This window comes from Bufo bufo, chromosome 4 (genome assembly GCF_905171765.1).
Source record: "Bufo bufo chromosome 4, aBufBuf1.1, whole genome shotgun sequence".
Classification (NCBI taxonomy): domain Eukaryota; kingdom Metazoa; phylum Chordata; class Amphibia; order Anura; family Bufonidae; genus Bufo; species Bufo bufo.
In genome coordinates this window covers 359,565,354-359,585,561 of record NC_053392.1, presented here as the reverse complement: position 1 = coordinate 359,585,561, position 20,208 = coordinate 359,565,354, and the positions used below count along the sequence as shown (strand labels likewise).

At 40.1% G+C, this 20,208-nt stretch overlaps 1 protein-coding gene across 1 annotated transcript in view; it reads left to right on the top strand.

Moving 5' to 3' along the window:
- TRDN (triadin) overlaps positions 1 to 20,208 on the top strand; it is a 276,197-nt gene that overhangs the window by 78,506 nt on the left and 177,483 nt on the right. The window contains exons 5-7 of the mRNA XM_040430087.1: positions 3,027 to 3,158; positions 10,619 to 10,648; positions 18,089 to 18,115. Coding sequence (XP_040286021.1) covers positions 3,027 to 3,158; positions 10,619 to 10,648; positions 18,089 to 18,115 — 189 coding nt within the window. The remainder of the gene's footprint in view (positions 1 to 3,026; positions 3,159 to 10,618; positions 10,649 to 18,088; positions 18,116 to 20,208) is intronic.

Here is a 20,208-nt window from a genome sequence, read left to right as displayed (position 1 = left end):
ATGGACACACATGCTGAGCTGCATCCTTCAACTGCCACCAGTCATTTATACAGTTGTAAGCTGTGACAGTTACAGGACACACGCCTCGAGTAAGAAAATGCCCCCTGAGCTGCCAGCTTGAAATATATATAGTAAAGCAATTGGAGCAATGAATGAGTAGATCTCTGGATCCATGTGAGGTATAGGGTTGGTTCTAGCTTCCTTAGAGAGACTATCATGTACTATATGATGTCTGATTTTTTATTCTTTCCATTAATCATGGAATAACCCCTTTAACAAAAGGACACTCCAACAAATAGAAAAACTCAAAAATGTATATTTTTAAGAATGATATCTTCAGTAACTGGCATTCTGAAGATACACACACCCTACTCAAACAGTACAGGTTTGCCTGACCACAGTATTTATGCAGCTTGTAGACTTTTATTGGCACATAGACCCGAATGTAGACAATGGCTTCTCAATTTTCATCTGCTGGGACTTCACTATTTGTGGAGGTCAATGCCAAAATGTTATAACTTGGTAGCAAATGTTCTCTTTTCCTGCAGCTTCCCCGCAAAGAAAATTAAGGATTATATGGTGGTCATTGAAATCGATAAGCTGTCCTGGTAATCAGGGTTGCTAACCAGAATATTTCTTTTTTCTGGACAATTTATCCCAAAATCACGGACCGCCAACTTCTTTTATAGACTAATTGGAAAACCATAATGAATGGTAAAGATTATAAGTGATACTAAAAAGCTCAATAAACTGATAATACCTCTTTACCAGCATTTACAGTGAGCTAGAAAATTATTATTACCACCAAAATAATCTACTCAAGAACCACCACCCTCAAAAAAAAAATCACAGATACATCCATTTTTTTTTTACGGACACTGGAATAAAGTTGCCTATTTTTACGGACTGTCCAGAAATATCTGGAGAGTTGGCAAACCTGCTGGTAATGCATGTATGTGTTGTGTCCTCCAGAGAGAGAGAGAGACATTCTTTGTAACAATTATTTTGTTTGATTTAAAGTGGTTGTTCCATAATGAGCACTTATCACCTATCCACCACAGGGACCCACGCTGATCATGAAAATGGGAGTCCTGTCTTCTCCTGTTAAATTGGAGCAGTGGTAATTTCTGGTACTGGGGGAGATAGTGAAGTACAGCTCTCAGCTATTTTATCATAGAAAGTGCTCAGTAATAAGTCCCCTGTGATCAGATGAAGCAAAGCTAATGGACACAAGTAACCTTTCCAGCAAACCATACATACACTGCCAGACTTGATTCTTGCCCTGCAATACCTTCGTCACTACAGGGCTGTGCCTACAGAGGAATAGCTGCCCCAATAAGAGGGATGTAGGTAACCTAAGCTAACTAGGTAACCTTAATTGTTCAATATGAAAGTATCACTTGGGAGCCATGCAATATGCATGTACAGGTGAAACTCCAAAAATTTGAATATCGTGCAAAAGTCCATTTATTTCAGTAATGCAAATTAAAAGGAATTGCATTAATGCAGCTTAAAATTTGAATTTTGTGAAAAGGTTCAATATTCTAGGCTCAAAGTGTCACACTCTATTCAGCTAATTAATCCATATCCCCTGAGCAAAGGGTACCTCAAAATTGTGACGTTAGGGTTTCATAAGCTGTAAGCCATAATCATCCAAATTATACCAAATAAAGGCTTGAAATATCTCGCTTTGCATGTAATGAGTCTATCTCATATGTTAGTTTCACCTTTTAATTTGCATTACTGAAATAAATGAACTTTGCACGATATTCTAACTTTTCGAGTTTGACCTGTATATTCACAAAAACGAAATAAAAAAAATAATTTTATCTGTGTACTCTAAAAACGAGATGTGCATCTTTCTTATCTGTATTGTCTTGCTATCATTGGATATTTGTGGCAATTGGAATGTCATTTTTATTTTTTTATTTCTGCCTGTTTAATGCAACACTGCAGTTAGAAATGGTGGTAAACGGACTGGAGCACTGGATAAATGACTGATATATCACTAATCCTCAATATAGCCCTCAATAGCGTGCCTGTGAAGGTGGCCTGAAATATCCACATGCGCATCAGTTGAGGCATCATCTTTGCTATAAACCAGATGGTCCTTTATATAAAATTGAGTTAGGTGTTCTATTACCTGTAGTTCCCCAGAATGAGCCAATATGAAAGGGAACAGAGTATAATATTCTACACATGTACAGGTATAGTAGGCGTCAGTCTGCAATTTACCTTTCTTTGATGTCATGATATGATATCATGATGTCAAATTGATATTTACAGTAAGTCTTCAGTACAATATTGATTAGTTTTACAATAGTTTTTTAAATAATAAACTGTCAGTATACAGTCACAATTATTGCTTAGCTCTAGATAAAGTGTGTCATATACTGTAATTATATTCATATACAGTATAATCCTTTACATGTAAATGCAACCAATAGGATGAAAACATAAATGTTCACTACCAGTACCAACACTATGGTCTTGAATATCCCAGAAAATAAAAATTACTAATTAATTCAGATTTAAGCGTTAGTTTCTGTTTTCTTCTCCATGGCTGCAAATATTGGGAGCAATCACATAATTGCTTCATCTTCTCTTGTTTCTCAGGGGCCATAACTAAGGCTTCATGTACATGACTGTATCTCGGTCTGCAAACCAAGGATCCGCAGAATATCGATACCTTCCCTGTGCAGTCCACATTTTTCTCACTGCCATCAATAGAAAGGACTATTCTCATCCACAATACGGACAGGAATAGGACATGTTCTATTATTTGCTGAATGGGACTGTGTGTTATGCAGGTAGCACACGGAGAAAAAAATGTGGTCAAGTGCATGAGGCCATATTCAGGCCCCTACTTAGCAAGTAATGTAATGGATATAATGCATAATTACAATGGGAAACTAAGAGAGTTTTTAATGGGATTTCCCTTGAACTTTATTTTAAAGTGAGTTTATTGAGTTGGGAATAAAAGCAAATAACTTTTTTCCTATCCATTTTGTGTTTGACGTGTTTAGGAGGACCAATAAGCAAGCTGAGGAATGACCCAGTGAGAATCATACATGAAGCTGTGGACGACACATATGACTGGATGCATGCTATCTTCTCTACTGTGTCTGACTTCATATCGTTCGACGATGAGAAAAAAGGTATCTGTACTATACTGTATGACAGCTGCTGATGCATAGGCATATTCATTCCAAACATGGTGAGAAGTTTCTTTCCGCATGTACTGTCATTCTTCTGTGCAGGAATGAGTCTGGCATGCCTTGAAATCCTATTTGTCAGGGTATCCAGTATCGAGGGATACCTGTCTAACCTCGGCTGTTCCATGGCAGTGGCACCAAAATACAAGGCATATACTGGATTTCATCTTGATGATTATGTGCATGGTCGACATTTACATGATGATTGTGCTGCTCTTGTACATAAAAGTCAAACTTTTATATGTGCTGATGTAACAGTGCTGAGTCTGCCACAACTTATCTTACTTAGCAATCTGTGGTTTTCCTGAGGACTGCAGGGCTAAGGACGGAGATATCATTTTCCACGCAAAAAGAAGATGGCGAATTCTCATGATTACAAATGCTTTGTGGGATACGTGGGATTCTATAAAGCACAATCACTATTCACTATGGAGGCTCTTGGACCACACTTTTGTAATCAGGGGGTCAGAGAGATCAGACTACCACTGATCAGATACTGTGAATATGTGATATTGATAGACCTGCTGATATCAGTGGTCTGTCACTGCTGTGATGGCAGTCATTACTTTTATAGTACTCACTAGTGATGAGCGAATCGAAGTCCACAAATTTGCCGGTAATGAATCGATTTAACCTGAAATAGTGTAAAAAAATTAATAAAAATAATACCTGATGCATTTGCTCGCGAAAAACCAACCACCATCATCTTGCATGAAGATCTCGGCCGAAATCCTGTGCGCTGTAATGTATGACGTCACCACGCCAGCCGACGTGATGGCGTCATCTCGGGCTCCGGGAGATTTTGCGCCAGACCTTCAAGCAAGATGGCAGCGGCCGGCCAGTCCTGAGCAAATGGATCAGGTATTATTATTTTTTATTTTACACTGCAATATTGATATCAGATGCCGCGATCAGCTATGTACGCGGCATCTGAGGGGTACAATGACGGGGAGTGGCGCAATCGCCTCTCCCTGTTATTGCACCCACTACTTACAAATAAATGTGCTTTGTGACTAAGTTATTTTTCACAAAGCTGATTTTTTTGTAAAATTTGGCGATGCAGCCAAATCAGATTTTACTAAACTTCGCTCATCTCTAGTACTCACCTGCTGAAGACCGCATAACATGTCAGCGCTGGGAGGGAGATGAGTCCTATGCTGCTCGAGGTCACCACCCTTCATCACATAGGAAGGAAATCTGTCAATCATCATCAGGAGGTGGGGGAGGGGAGGACCAGAAGTGCAGAGAAGACAGCCTGGAAGTCAGGAAGCCGGAACAGAATGGTGAGAAGCAGGAAAGTATAGATGTCTTCACAGGTTCTGCTCAGTTGGAGGCATTAAAGAAAATTCTGGACAGCCCCCTAAGGACTCATGCACATGACCATATGTATTTTGCAATCCGCAAAATACGGATCTGCAAAAAATACGGATGTCCGTGTGCATTCTGTATTTTGTGGAACGAAGCAGCTGGGCCCTAATAGAACAGTACTATCCTTGTCCGTAATGCGGACAATAATAGGACATGTTCTATTTTTTTGCGGAACGGAAATACGGACATACGGAAACGGAATGCACATGGAGTAACCTCAGTTTTTTTTTTTTGCGGACCCATTGAAATGAATGGTTCCACATACGATCCGAAAAAAAACAGAACAGACACTGAAAGAAAATACATTTGTGTGCATGAGCCCTTAAGTTAATGCAGAAGATTTACAAGTCACCCTAAGGAAAAGCACAGGCAAATCGTTGTAATAACATAAGTTGTACTAAACGACAAACCCAGTTCTGTACATATAAAACTAAAGCCTTTATTGAAATAAAGGCAAACATTGCAGAGCATGTCTTGTTCTGATTCCTTTTGCTATATTTGAATAATGTTCTTCAAGTGCTAAGTAAGTTATTGGCATATGAGATTGTATGGATCCGATACTTACATTGATTTGTGTGCATATCCTGCTCAAAGATAATGCAGCCACCAAACCTCAGCACAAATATTCACAAAGAATTTATCATATTATGGTTTTAGAGATATACAGTATATATGTACTGTACAAAGGTATACACTACTGAGAGCATCATTGTCTACTACATGCTGATCACAAATGTTCACAGCATATTTTAGTCATGGATTTTATAAAGTTTAATGCGCAATTCCCTTTTAAAACCAATAGCGTACAAAGAAGTTCTGATAACTGTATAGAGTATACATATTCATGAGGATTTCTGTGGACTGCGGCAATCATAATATAGTGTCTGTGCTGTATTCTACATTATATCGGAGATTCTTCAGCTCACTCATATTAGCATATCTCTAATTAAAAGGAAACTATTTTTGTTGAATGTTTGTACGCTTATCATTGTTTAGACTGTATGATAGATTGTGTTGGTTATTCAGCTGCTGGGATGCATATGAGATCCAACTCCCGATTATAAATAATCCTAAATAAACATTTTTCTCCAAAGATCTAGCTGCATAGAGTTTCTGATAGTTTTGCTCAAATTATCAATTAAAATGCATAATTCAGAAGCCTGGGAGTTAAAATAAACTTAATGTTGACTGCAGTTCAGTGCTTGGTGAGGGTCACGTACAGACTAAAAGCAAAGACATTAGAAATTTGATGCCAAGTTTAGAGGCATAACTACAAGAGGGTTTTAGAGGCTAGAGAAATCAGTATATGGGAGAGTGAAACTAGACAATTAGCATCTCTTTGCAGGAAGCTAGAGAACTAGAACATATTGCTTAGGTACTTTCCAACAAGGAAAGATGTCTTAAATACCATAAGCTGCTAAGCTATTGACTGAGGAGGACAAAGGTGTGTGCACTGGCCCTTTAAGAACAGGAGAGTGTGCAAGAAGAGAGGCGGTAGAGCGATGGCAAGAGAGAAGCAAGGCAGGCAGCACTACTCCAGCAGCTGTACCTGCCAGAAAGCACAAACAGATGATCCAGCTCCCCATAAAGACTTTGACCACTTTATTTAAATGATAGGATAAAACCCTCATGAGTAAGGATCTACATCTATCAATCCGAAACTGTAGATTCTGTGTGTGCTTTGGGTTTTATGATTAACTAGCTGAAGGACCCGGCTTCGCACAGGTATATTTAATCTATTTCATTTAATGTTTGTGTGTGTCATTAAAAGATATTGACAGTATCCACTATAACTATAACAGTGACATCCACATCCCCCACCCCTTAACACTGACCCCTCCAACAGTGCCCCGTCTCCTTAAAATGGGACCTCCACATCACCCTACCCCCTTAACTTTGACTTTTACAGCAGCCTGCCCCTTTAGCAGTAAGTTCCACAGCACCCCACCACCTTGACAGTGACCTCCATAGGGGCCCGCCCCCTTATCAGTGACCTCTACAGTACCCTCCCCTTAACACTGACCATAGGTTGCAGTCCCTTTAACTGACCTATACCATTCCCGATCCCCTTAACAGAAACCTCAACAGCGACTGCCCCTTTTACAGTCACTGTCACAGTACCCCACTCCTATAACAGAGACCTCCACTGTACCCCATCCCTTTAACAGTGACCTCCACAGAGCTCCATTCCTTTAAAATGTGACTTCCACAACACCCCACCCCCTTAACAGTGACCTCTACAGCACCCCGCCCCTTAACACTGAACTCCATAGCAGACCGTCCCCTTAACTGTGACCTCCACCGTTCCCTTACCCCTTAACAAAGACCTCCACATTGTCTGCCCCCTTAACAGTTACCTCCACAGCGGCCGACCCTTTATTAGTGACCTCCACGCTACCCCATATCCTCAACAGTGATTTTAACAACACCCCGTCTCCTTAACAATGGCCTCTACAGCAATCTGCCCCTTAACACTGACCTCCATAGCGGAATGCCCCCTTAACTGTGACCTCCACAGCAGCCTGCCCCTAGGGTAGCCAGAGGTCCGGTTTTAGGCAGGACAGTCCGGCTTTCAGACTCCCTGTCCTCCGTCCGCCGCAGGGCCTGGGCAGACGCAGGGATGTCCTTTTGAACAGCTCACTCTCAGACAGCAGCACTATGCTGTCTGAGAGTGAGTTGCAGGGAGAAAGTCACCTTCCCTCCCACCACTGCAGCTGATAGAAGTTGATTTTTACCTTCAATTTTTTAAACCCAAGTCGGCTGCGGAGTGGGAGGGGGCATGGTCTAACAGGATTGGGGGTGTGGCTTGGTGGTACCTGGGGGTGGGGTTTTTAAGTTTGTCTTTTGAGGGTGGCCTAAATGGCCACCTTACATGCCCCCTGAGCCATGACCTCCACAGCACTCCGCTCCCTTAACAGTGTCATCCACAGTGCCCTGCCCCTTTAAAGCTGACCTGCAGCAGTGAAGAAAAATGGCTGGTTTGTTATGGAAACCTGGTGTAAAACTGTGTGTATGTGGAGACTAAGAACCTGCAAGCTTCTTTTGGCTGATAAGGGACATGTGACCGTGTGTATGGCAGTTTGGATATGAAGAGAAAGGCCTGCTGGCTTCTATTGGCTAATGTAGGTCACGTGATGTGTCATATTTGCATTTTTTTGTAATATCTCAGGAATGGTACATGCTAGAGAGCTGATACCCGGTCTAAAACCTTCCCGGACACCAGATCTACCTGTGTGCCAAATTTAGTCATTGTAAATGCGACGGTGCGAATTCCTTTAGTGGACATACATACACACACACACACACAGACACATACATACACTCAGATTTATTAGATTTATTTTCAATAAAGTGGTCAAAGTTTTTATGGGAAGCTGGATCATCTGTTCATGTTTTCTGGATTTCATCAGTGTTTACCTATTTTATTATGAGCTGGTGAGCGGTATGCTGCTGTTTTCTTACATTTTTCATAATGGCTCATGAACCTCACATTACACCTCTAGAAAGATCTCAATAATTTTGGTTGGTTATTCTTCTACCAGATACAGTATTGATGGCAACAATGGTGGATGGTAGCTAAGTTGAATGTTCATGTTAATAGGGGAGACTATGCCTACATGTATTATGTACTACAGGGCAAATATTATATTTCAAGTGTAGCCCCAGTTTTTAGACATATAATACTAATAGCAATAGTCCCCTTTTATTTTTATAAAGCCAAGTCCAACATATTCCAATGCAGTAAACATAAAAATGTACATATTAGAAAATATAAAATATTTGTCCAGGTAATAAACAGCAAATATCTGTGGCATAGGGCAAAACTCCTGAGCTTCAATTTAATGATATCACCATGAGGATGACATCATATACCTCAGGCTAGGTTCAGTCAACTGAAGTAGTCATTGAAAATCCATAAGGGTATCTAGTATGCTGTACTGTGTCCAAAGTGCTTCAGCATATGTTTGGTGGTTTTAGGCCATTTATACAGAAATGAAAGGAATAGGCATCAGAACAAAAAATGTTTAAAGGTCTTCTCCATTCCAGGCTGGGAGTTATGAACAAGATATTTAACATTATAGCAATAACTTTTTATTTTATACAATAGAAGTCAGTGGCATAGCATTGCATATGTTTGCATTCATTTAGGAAGAATTATTTTCCTTGTTTTAATTTGTGTTAATTGTGCGGTTCATGTAAAATCATAATGGCAATGTATAGTGGTTTTACCAAAATAATTTTCTCTATGGATATAGATAGTCATCCTATTGCTAACATTTTCACTATATATGTAGCCATGGAATGCCATTGATCACACATTTATTGCACATACTATCAATAGTTGATAAGAGGAAAATGCCTTTGAAGAAGTATTTGCATTTGAAACTTTTATGACATATCCACAGAATATGCCATAAATTTCCAATAGGCGGGTGAGCCACTGCCAAATGGTTGTCAGACAATAATAATTTCATAGAGCAGGCAGTGATAGTCTCTGTCCATAACTCCCATAGACTTGAATGGGTAGAGTTGTAAGTAGAAGAGCCAATGCTCTGTGGATATGCCATAAATGCATTACATAGGAAACCCGATTAAAATGGGTAGATTGATGACCTGTCTTTATGATTGGCCATTAATGTTTGATTTCCCAGGGGGTCTAATCTGCAAGAACCTTGTTGATCCGCAAGGTTCCTAAATGTTGAACCCCTACCAGTCAAACATTGATGGTCTATTCAGAGTAGAGCCCATCAATGTTCTAGTCCTAGAGGACACCTTTACATGGGGTTGTGAAAGACGTGGGGTGTTTGGCAAACCCCCCTTACTTAGCTAGACCTATAAAAGAAAGATGACTTATCTGCTTCCCAGAGTCAGATCCCCGCTCTTTCTTCTCCAGGTCTGTGATGCTCCCTCGAAGTCAACATACGGTTTGACATTGCCATGGACAATCATTGGCAGCAGAGCTGACCAGCTCCCTTTACATCATGACAAATTGTCACATGATACAAGGGGATCCAGTCTTTTCTTAGGCCAGTGATTGGCTGTGGTGATGTTGACATCAAGGGAGCAGAGCATCGCAAGGCTGGAGGAGAACAAGTGGGGACCCACTGCCAGGTAGCAGGTAAGTCATCTTTCTTTTACAGTTCTGGTAAAGTGGTGTGGGGGGTTGCCCCCCCCCCCCCCCCCCCCCATCATATTCTTGCACAAACCCTTTTAGTCTAGACCAATACCTTCACTTTTATACCACAATAAATTCTAGAGGAAAATGTGAAACTTGGTATGTGTTATGTTGGGTGCAAATTTTAGGAGGTTTCTAAAGAAAACATTCAAAATTGCTTTTTCAATTGCACAATCTGTAAGACAAAAAAAATAGATAGTTTCTTGTTGCAGTCATCAACCTTGCAGTTTCCTATTTTTAATGCAAACTAAACCATTCGGATTCTCCATTAGCTCCACTTTTTAACCTTATTTCTATTAAAATGTGAATCCATGGGATCAATCAGGTACGGGGAGTTCCATGTTTAGGTGTAAATAAGGAATGGCAGATTCAGAAATATGTAATCCATGTGAGAATATAATACTAATAGAGAAACAGGCAGAAAAGTGGAAAGCAAATAGCATAGTTTATGCACTAGTGACATGACACATTATCTAAAAACCTAAATAACTGCATGGGCATATTTGTTGAGGAGACTGAGCCCGTAAAAAACCTTCTGAACACCGCACACTGTTTCATTGTTCAGGCCAATTGATTGCATGCTAACTTTTTTGAATGCTTCTAGATATTTGACAGTTTTGCAACCAGTGTGAAATGATTTGGTATTCTTAAGAAGCAGCGGTTGTTCATTAATAACGTTCTGTGTAACGCATGCTAAATGTAACAGTTAGGATAACAAGTGACTGTCGTGCTAACATCTGTGAGATTCCTGTGTAGCATATTATATGTGCTGCAGACAGCTAAATATATCCAAACACTGCTGTAAAATGTGCCAGCCTCCAGCAAGGTACCTTATGAGTCTTCTTTCATTCCAATATAGGACTTGCAGAGTCGCCAGTGAAAAAAATAGGTTAGTTATTTTTGTATTTTTCCTCATTTGATGAATACGTAAGAGGAAATTCACAATATTGAGAATAGCCATTTATGTTTACTTACCTGTTAGATAGGTAGGAGGTTAAGCTAGTGAAGTAGTCAACCATAGATACATGGGTAAAAACTAAAGATGAGCGAATTGTTCAAAATTTTGTTCGGATTTAATTTGGCTGAATCAGTTGACCAATTTAGTTTGAGTTTGAATCAATTCTGCCCGAATCAAAAGTGCTCCATTTGGGCTGAAAATTAGTGTATGACACTCTTCAGTCTCTTAGGACTCATATTTTTTCTTTCTAGTCACTCATTTTTTTCATTAGTTTTTCTGTCTCTCGCTCTTTTTCGCGCTCTCCCCAAACTTTGCCCAAATTAAATCACCAGAAATTTGAATACAGATGTAACTCAAATGTTCACAAAATTCATCTTAAACCCAATTAGTTAAATATTGAATCACTCATTTCTAGTAGAAACCTCTGTGAATGCACTACTGTCAAAGCATTGTAGTTAGAAATTTCCATACATTACCATAGCTACGAGGGTAACTAGACTAGTTTGGGGTTGTTGGGAGCAGGCTTAATGCCACCATCAGTCCTCACCAGATTTCATGACTATTCCACACGCTACGATCTTTTAATACCAATGTCCATTTTGTAGACTATTGTATCAGTTATTTTCTGTATTAAGGTACTTTCACACTTGCGTTGTGAAGATCCAGCAGTCACTGGAACTGCCTGCCGGATCCGGAAATCTGTATGCAAACGTATAGCATTTGTAGATGGATCCGGATGCGGATCCATCTAACAAATGCATTGAAACACCGAATCCGTCTCTCCGGTGTCATCCGGTGACACCGGAAATATGGATCCGGTATTTTATTTCATTTTTCATTTTTAAAGGTCTGCGCATGCACAGACCGGAAAAAGGATCCGTTTTGCCGGAACACTTGGTGCCGGATCCGGCATTAATGCATTTCAATGGAAAGGTGTTCCAGAATTTTGGATGGAGAAAATACTGCAGCATGCTGTGGTATTTTCTCTGGCCAAATACCATAAGAGAGACTGAACTGAAGACATCCTGATGCATCCTGAACAGATTGCTCTCCATTCAGAATGCATTAGGATAAAACTGATCAGTTTTTTTCCGGTATTGAGCCCTTGTGACGGAATTCAATACGGGAAAACTTTAACGCTGGTGTGAAAGTACCCTTAACTTGAAAACTGATGATCATCATAAACGTGGCAGAGGGCAAAGAGGCAAAGATCTCCTTTGCTGCATACTATTCTCATTTCCCTTCCATTTTGCAGAAATAGTAAAGTAAATAGGGAAGAACCCCTATCTACTTTCTGTCAATCTTTACAAGTTTTTAGAATGGCATGGATGACACTGTACAGGGAGTGCAGAATTATTAGGCAAGTTGTATTTTTGAGGATTAATTTTATTATTGAACAACAACCATGTTCTCAATGAACCCAAAAAACTCATTAATATCAAAGCTGAATATTTTTGGAAGTAGTTTTTAGTTTGTTTTTAGTTTTAGCTATTTTAGGGGGATATCTGTGTGTGCAGGTGACTATTACTGTGCATAATTATTAGGCAACTTAACAAAAAACAAATATATACAAATTTCAATTATTTATTTTTACCAGTGAAACCAATATAACATCTCAACATTCACAAATATACAATTCTGACATTCAAAAACAAAACAAAAACAAATCAGTGACCAATATAGCCACCTTTCTTTGCAAGGACACTCAAAAGCCTGCCATCCATGGATTCTGTCAGTGTTTTGATCTGTTCACGATCAACATTGCGTGCAGCAGCAACCACAGCCTCCCAGACACTGTTCAGAGAGGTGTACTGTTTTCCCTCCTTGTAAATCTCACATTTGATGATGGACCACAGGTTCTCAATGGGATTCAGATCAGGTGAACAAGGAGGCCATGTCATTAGATTTTCTTCTTTTATACCCTTTCTTGCCAGCCACGCTGTGGAGTACTTGGACGCGTGTGATGAAGCATTGTCCTGCATGAAAATCATGTTTTTCTTGAAGGATGCAGACTTCTTCCTGTACCACTGCTTGAAGAAGGTGTCTTCCAGAAACTGGCAGTAGGACTGGGAGTTGAGCTTGACTCCATCCTCAACCCGAAAAGGCCCCACAAGCTCATCTTTGATGATACCAGCCCAAACCAGTACTCCACCTCCACCTTGCTGGCGTCTGAGTCGGACTGGAGCTCTCTGCCCTTTACCAATCCAGCCACGGGCCCATCCATCTGGCCCATCAAGACTCACTCTCATTTCATCAGTCCATAAAACCTTAGAAAAATCAGTCTTGAGATATTTCTTGGCCCAGTCTTGACGTTTCAGCTTGTGTGTCTTGTTCAGTGGTGGTCGTCTTTCAGCCTTTCTTACCTTGGCCATGTCTCTGAGTATTGCACACCTTGTGCTTTTGGGCACTCCAGTGATGTTGCAGCTCTGAAATATGGCCAAACTGGTGGCAAGTGGCATCTTGGCAGCTGCACACTTGACTTTTCTCAGTTCATGGGCAGTTATTTTGCGCCTTGGTTTTTCCACACGCTTCTTGCGACCCTGTTGACTATTTTGAATGAAACGCTTGATTGTTCGATGATCACGCTTCAGAAGTTTTGCAATTTTAAGAGTGCTGCATCCCTCTGCAAGATATCTCACTATTTTTGACTTTTCTGAGCCTGTCAAGTCCTTCTTTTGACCCATTTTGCCAAAGGAAAGGAAGTTGCCTAATAATTATGCACACCTAATATAGGGTGTTGATGTCATTAGACCACACCCCTTCTCATTACAGAGATGCATATCACCTAATATGCTTAATTGGTAGTAGGCTTTCGAGCCTATACAGCTTGGAGTAAGACAACATGCATAAAGAGGATGATGTGGTCAAAATACTCATTTGCCTAATAATTCTGCACGCAGTGTAGAAGTTTTTAGAATTACATGAAGGAGACAATAGTATGATTTCTATGCCTTCAACCAAATTCAGTTGCCAGTTTTATTATGAACAATACCGTCATATTCTATTATTAGGTGCATCAAGGACAATCCAATGGTAGAGCCCAGAAACCACTGTAAAATCTGATTATAAAAGGACTTATTGTCATCCATGACATGCCCAATTTAGTAAATACTTCAGTTCTCCATGAAAAAACAATGCTTGATCATCCTATCTTAGAACGTCGCCACTGTGCTATTCTTCTGTTATTTATCCTGGAAATTGAAAACTCTGAGTGATTATTTTCTTTAATAATAGAAATTGTTCCTCTATAGTCTGTTAATGTATCAGTTCTGATTGGAAAGTGTCTGATTGTGTAGGGACAAAACCCAAAGACAAAAGGAATTATAGTCCTCAGTTGTTAATTTATTCATATATTTACAGGAGGAATAACAGGTAAAAAACAGCACAGAGTTTAAGAAAAGATGCTCCCGAACTGATATCCAAAGAGGAGTGCAGTCATTTACTAAAACAGACATATCTGGAGAGCTTAATGATTAATAAATTATCTTTAATCCGGACAATAAAAGCTGTGTTTATTGGGTGTCCACACTATAATTCAATGTTTGGCCCTTTGAACAGACCTTGAAACAATGACTTGATAAATAAGCCCACACCAGCTATTTTTCCATAAGGAAACAATACCCAATCTGCCATTTGAACTGGTTTTATTGAACTCAATCCCACCTATTAACAGAATTGTGATTAAAACGGTTGAATGCAATTGTAGGATCATTTCTAACACAAGATACAGTATAGAGTGCATTCACATGTGATAATGAGAAACCAGCTGATACTACAGCATCTTCACTTACTGTCATGTTCTATCATAAATCAAAGAGCACAATTAATATCAGCCATGGCATTTGCCAAGCAATCTCATACTGATTGTTATTTGTTACTTAGAGGAGGTTACAAAAGATAGCAATTGGGTGATAAATGGCTGCTAATGAAGATTATATGTTAAGCATGCGAGATACTGCCAATATACTAATGAAGGTAATATTTACAGGATGGATAAGTGGTAAAAACAAGTTGCTGTAGTGTTTAGATTTATAGATATACTCTATTTTGCACAGGATCTTTTCCTAGTCTTTATTTAGAGGTTAGAGGGCACTATATCACAATATGTACATCATCACTAGCCATTTCTTCACTCAGGACAACATTTAGCTTGCTGTCCTAGCACTGTATCTAAATATCCTAGATATCTTGGCCATAATAGTGATGGTTGATGGTTGATACTGCCCCTGGCATACACAACCCACATGCTTCTTCCCCCTCCCCCCCCCCCGCAAATATACCCATGGCATAGACATATTTGATCAACTCTATAGGCAGTGTATAGAGAGACATAGATTGTCTGTATCTGTCTTGCTTAACTATCACAAAACCTAACCAAACCTAATTTCATATCATCAGCTAATAAAAATGATACTTGCATCTTTGTTTTTTCAAGTTTTCCCCCCATAAGTAAGCATGCCTGATTGAGTTGACTGTAAACTATAAATTTTGCAATTGGAACATATGGTAAAATAATTACATTCTTATGTAAGGGATGAAACCAACACACTTTGAATATAGACTTTGCAACTTAGCATTCTTGTTCCTATTAAATGCATAAAAAGTTATACAAATATTCTGTTTGTTGGTGATATTAAATGGTATGCTCAATTCTGTCAAATGAATTGGCACACACTAACAAGGAACTAAATAATGACATACAGTGTCTGCAAAATAAATCTGGAAGATCACGCCATGGGATGATCTTAATATATGAGTATATATGTATCAGCAAACGTTTAATCAGGAAAAACAGATTTTTTTTTATGGGAATATGTAAAAAATGCTCCTGTATCTAGTTATTGCTCTCTAGTCTGCCTCTCCTTCTCACCACACATTCAAGCCCTTTCCACCACCTGCCGTCTCCAACTCAAAAACATCTCCCGCATCCGTGCTTTCCTCAACTTTGAGTCTGTGAAAATACTTGTACATGCCCTCATCATCTTCCGCCTAGACTACTGCAACACTCTCCTCTGTGGCCTTCCATCTAGCACTCTCACACCACTCCAATCTATCCTCAACTCTGCTGCCCGACTAATCCACCTCTCACCCTATTACTCCTCTGCCTCTCCCCTCTGCCAATCCCTTCACTGGCTCCCCATTGCCCAGCGAATTCACTTCAAAGTACTAACAAATACATACAAGGACGTCCACAACCTGTCCCCTCCCTACATCTCTGAGCTACTTTCCCGATACATCCCCACACGCACTCTCCGATCCTCACAAGACCTCCTTCTCTCCTCTTATCGCCTCTTCCCACAATCACCTCCAAGATTTCTCCCGCACATCCCCCACACTCTGGAACTCTCTACCCCAACATATCAGACTCTCACCTACAGTGGAATCCTTCAAAAGAAACCTGAAAACCCACCTCTTCAGACAAGCCTACAACCCGTGACCCTGCTGCCTCTATACCGCCATGACCAGCTTCACCCTCACCTACTGTGTCCTTCTCATACCATGTAGATTGTAAGCCCTCACGGGCAGGGCCCTCTCTCCTTCTGTACAAGTTTGTAACTCGTCTTATTCATGCTTAGTGCAATTGTCTGCATTAGGCTACTTTCACACTCGCGTTTGGTGCGGATCCATCATGGATCTGGACAGACGGATCCACACCAATAATACAACCGCATGCATCCATTCAGAACGGATCAGTTTGTATTATCTTTAGCATTGCCAAAACGGATCTGTCTTGAACACCATTGAAAGTCAATGGGGGACAGATCCGTTTTCTATTGTGCCATATTGTTTCAGTGAAAATTGATCCGTCCCCATTGACTTACATTGTGTGTCCGTTTGCCTCCGTATCAATTTGGTGTCCCTCTCCAGAGCGGGACGGAGGCAAACTGATGCATTCTAAATGGATCCTTATCAAATCAGAATGCATTAGGGCAAAATGAATCAATTTTGGACCGCATGTGAGAGCCCTGAAACGGATCTCACAAACGGAAACCAAAACGCCAGTGTGAAAGTAGCCTAATGTATGTATACCCCTTTTCATATGTACAGCGCTATGGATTGAATAGAATGAAGTCACATGATGGGCAGACAAAGTGTCATGCTGCATTATTGAATTGCCTACAGTACACTGTCTTTTGACCACAGGCCTGAGGTGCAAAGGGAGGCCAAACTTAAAAATTGTTATCATTAGTAAGCAGCTCAGTTTATGCAATTTAATTCATGGCTACATATTTTTAAGTTATTGCACATCCTCTTTAACAATATCTTCTTTGTATAGTGAACCAAAACTTAAATATGGCTGATCATGATAATAATACTTAAAGGGGTTCTCTGGCAATGATTTAAAATAAGCTCCAACAACCTGTCCTAGAATGTGAGCAGAACTGGTTGCCTCTACTTGCAGGGCTGACTAAGGGGCTGAGGGTCATTACAGTGAGCCCCTGAGGAGCCAGTGCTGAGGATGGTAGTGGTAGTGGCCCTGATGATGTTGTATAACGGTGTACTCCCTCAGGCCATTGCTCCCCGGGGATTGGTGCAGTGGAATAGTGATTTGAAGAATCAGGCCAGAAGTAAAAGTATAACGGTGTCTCTTTACTTAGTGCAAAATCAAACTTGTGGCACATCCAGCAGTATAAAGTACATTGTGCAGTTTCTGGCATCAGATGAGGAAGTATGGTAGCTGGTTGGATGACAATTTAATGTCACTTGCATGCATTTTTGGATATCAGTGTCCACTGTGTGATACAGGTTTGAAGTTATGGCCTGGTGGTTGTTTTGAGTGATAGGTGTTTGACCTGCTTTCCCTCACCAGCAGCAGGGTCTGTAAAGTGAAGATTTCACTGATCATTCTGCTGTCACGGGACACTGAAGCTTCTTGGAAGCAGTGTTCTTGATTCTGGCAAAAGTGTTGTAAACCATACCCTTCTAGCTGGTATGCATGACAGAACAATACATAACATAGCAGTACATAATAAAACATTACAGCAATTGCAGATTCCCACAGATTTGGGGTACTGCAGAAGGGCTTCACTACACACTACATTGTTCTACTATAGATGGTAATGATGTGATCGTGTCTACTATATGCCATCATGGCTAAGCTGCCTGACAGAATGGTTTACCAAGGTGTAATATATGCAAGTGCCTGTCTAGCGAGGACCCAATCTCCCCCGTTCTCCCCTCCCAGTCAGCTCTGCAAGTGAGAGCAACCAGTCCTGATCACATTTTAGGACAGGTCGCTGGCAGCCATTTTAAATCATTCCCAGAGAACCCCTTTAAAATGACTTGGAATTACTTTTAAATTGACTGCATTAAGCCTATATAATTTAACGATAATCCTTTTTAATTAGTGCTCTGATATACTCATTTCAGGTGGGATACAGCCAACGACAAGAAAAGGTAATGATCATGATGTGTTAAAAGTTTTTTTTTAACCTACTTATGTAATCAACCATGTTTGCCATTTAGGACAGAATGTGCTTTTTTTTTTAACCCCACATGGAATATAAAGTGGTTCTTCGAGATTACAAAAGAAGGTCTTATTATTTAAGCACTCTAGTGTTAAACACTCTGCTAGTTCATACCAATGTTATGACTTCCATTTGATGGATGATTGCATGTGACTTTTCAGAATAAAATGCCATGTGCGTGTACACGAGGACTAACACTATACGTGGCCATTATAGACTTGTACCCGGTATTATGTACCAGTTTCTCCTTCTGTAGGCTCCTTCTATTTGTCAGCTTACCTTGACTAGTGGGTGAGAGACTAATACTATGTATTTCCTATATAGTACACATAGAATAGAGGAGAACCTGCTCTCCTTTCTCTATATCTCACACCCACAGAACCAGCAGCCGCATGAAGGGCATAATATAAGGGTAATGAGTAGCGTAACTTTGAATCCAGCATCAGCTTGAGACAGTAAAACATTTACTGGAACCAACGAAAACAAAAAATTGACCCAGGGTGTCCCAGGGAAGGGCGGGAGGACAGTGTCCACCCAATACAGACCCAAAAAGAGGGACACACCAAAAGTATGACTCGGCAAAAGCTCCCGAGTTAAACAGCAGAAACAAAAGAAAAGGAGCTCATGATACCAAAAAAGTACATTTTATTGAAACATGGTTAAAAAATGACATAAATAGAAGCAATAAATGAATGTGATGCCATAAACATGATGAAATAGGAGCGGAGGACAGAAAAAGAAAAACGCCACCCTGGGAGGAAAAGCACACGGATCAGAAAAGCATGGTACAATGTATATATAAAACATGGGAATCAATGCTGAAAAAATGGTCTAACCCATGTACAAAATACTGAAACAATGAGGTACCAGGTGAGACACCCGTCGACGCATATCACCTCTATGAGTGGTAATTGGTATGCAGACGGAAGGTAAAAGGTGGAAATATACTGCAGACCAATAAAATACAAAAAAATGAATGAACAGAGGAGGGCAGAAGGAGACAGGGGCTCACCAGACAAGAACCGTGTGCAAGAAGAACCCAGGGTGGCGCTACCCCAACGCGCGTTTCGGCGTACCATCGAAAGTACGCCGAAACGCGTGTTGGGGTAGCACCACCCTGGGTTCTTCTTGCACACGGTTCTTGTCTGGTGAGCCCCTGTCTCCTGCTGCCCTCCTCTGTTCATTAATTTTTTGTATTTTATTGGTCTGCAGTATATTTCCACCTTTTATATTATGCTTTTTCACTGATATTGTCTTATACTTCTGACTATTGCTGTACAGTATGTTTAAAAGATAATGCCCATTTACAGCATCCATTGAGATCTGTGAAATCTCCCCCATCTAGCTGTTTAGGATTAGGATGTGCTTGAACCTTTTTTCCAATATCAAAAAGCATTCGAAACCTAATGGAAAAATACCAAAGCAAGTTTGAATGGAGCAATACAGACTGCATAATTAATATTTTAGGTTCACTTTTTACTATGCTGAGTATGTTTGAGTCAGTTCCTAGTAACTGTGGGCATGACCCCAAGAAGACAACACAAGGAGTTTGTGCTGTTGTGCAAATGTGGTCTTGATCACAGAGGTAGATGAAAGGTGTGGTGCAAACTGTGAGCAATTCCATTTTCACAGCATGATTTTTGTTAATAACTTGATATTCAGTTATCTTGTTCTAAATGGATAACATATACTGTCAGAAAGCCAAAAATGTCACCCATTTCACAGCCCATAATTTCTGAAACCGACCAACCTTCCTAAATTTTATATATCAATACATAAGCCTGTATGGGTTAGAATTTCTCTATTGCAAATTATTAATGACGCTTTATGAAAACAGTCCTGGTCAGGTAGAAACTGCAGTGCATGGAATTTTTGAGTACAGATTATTTTTATTTAAAGAAATCTGAAGCATTGCTTCATCTATGGCCTCCTGGAATCACAATTTACCATTTGATTTAATGCTTGCCCATTAAATGCATTGATCGGCCAAGCAAGTCTATGTGAAATATGATGGTTATAAAT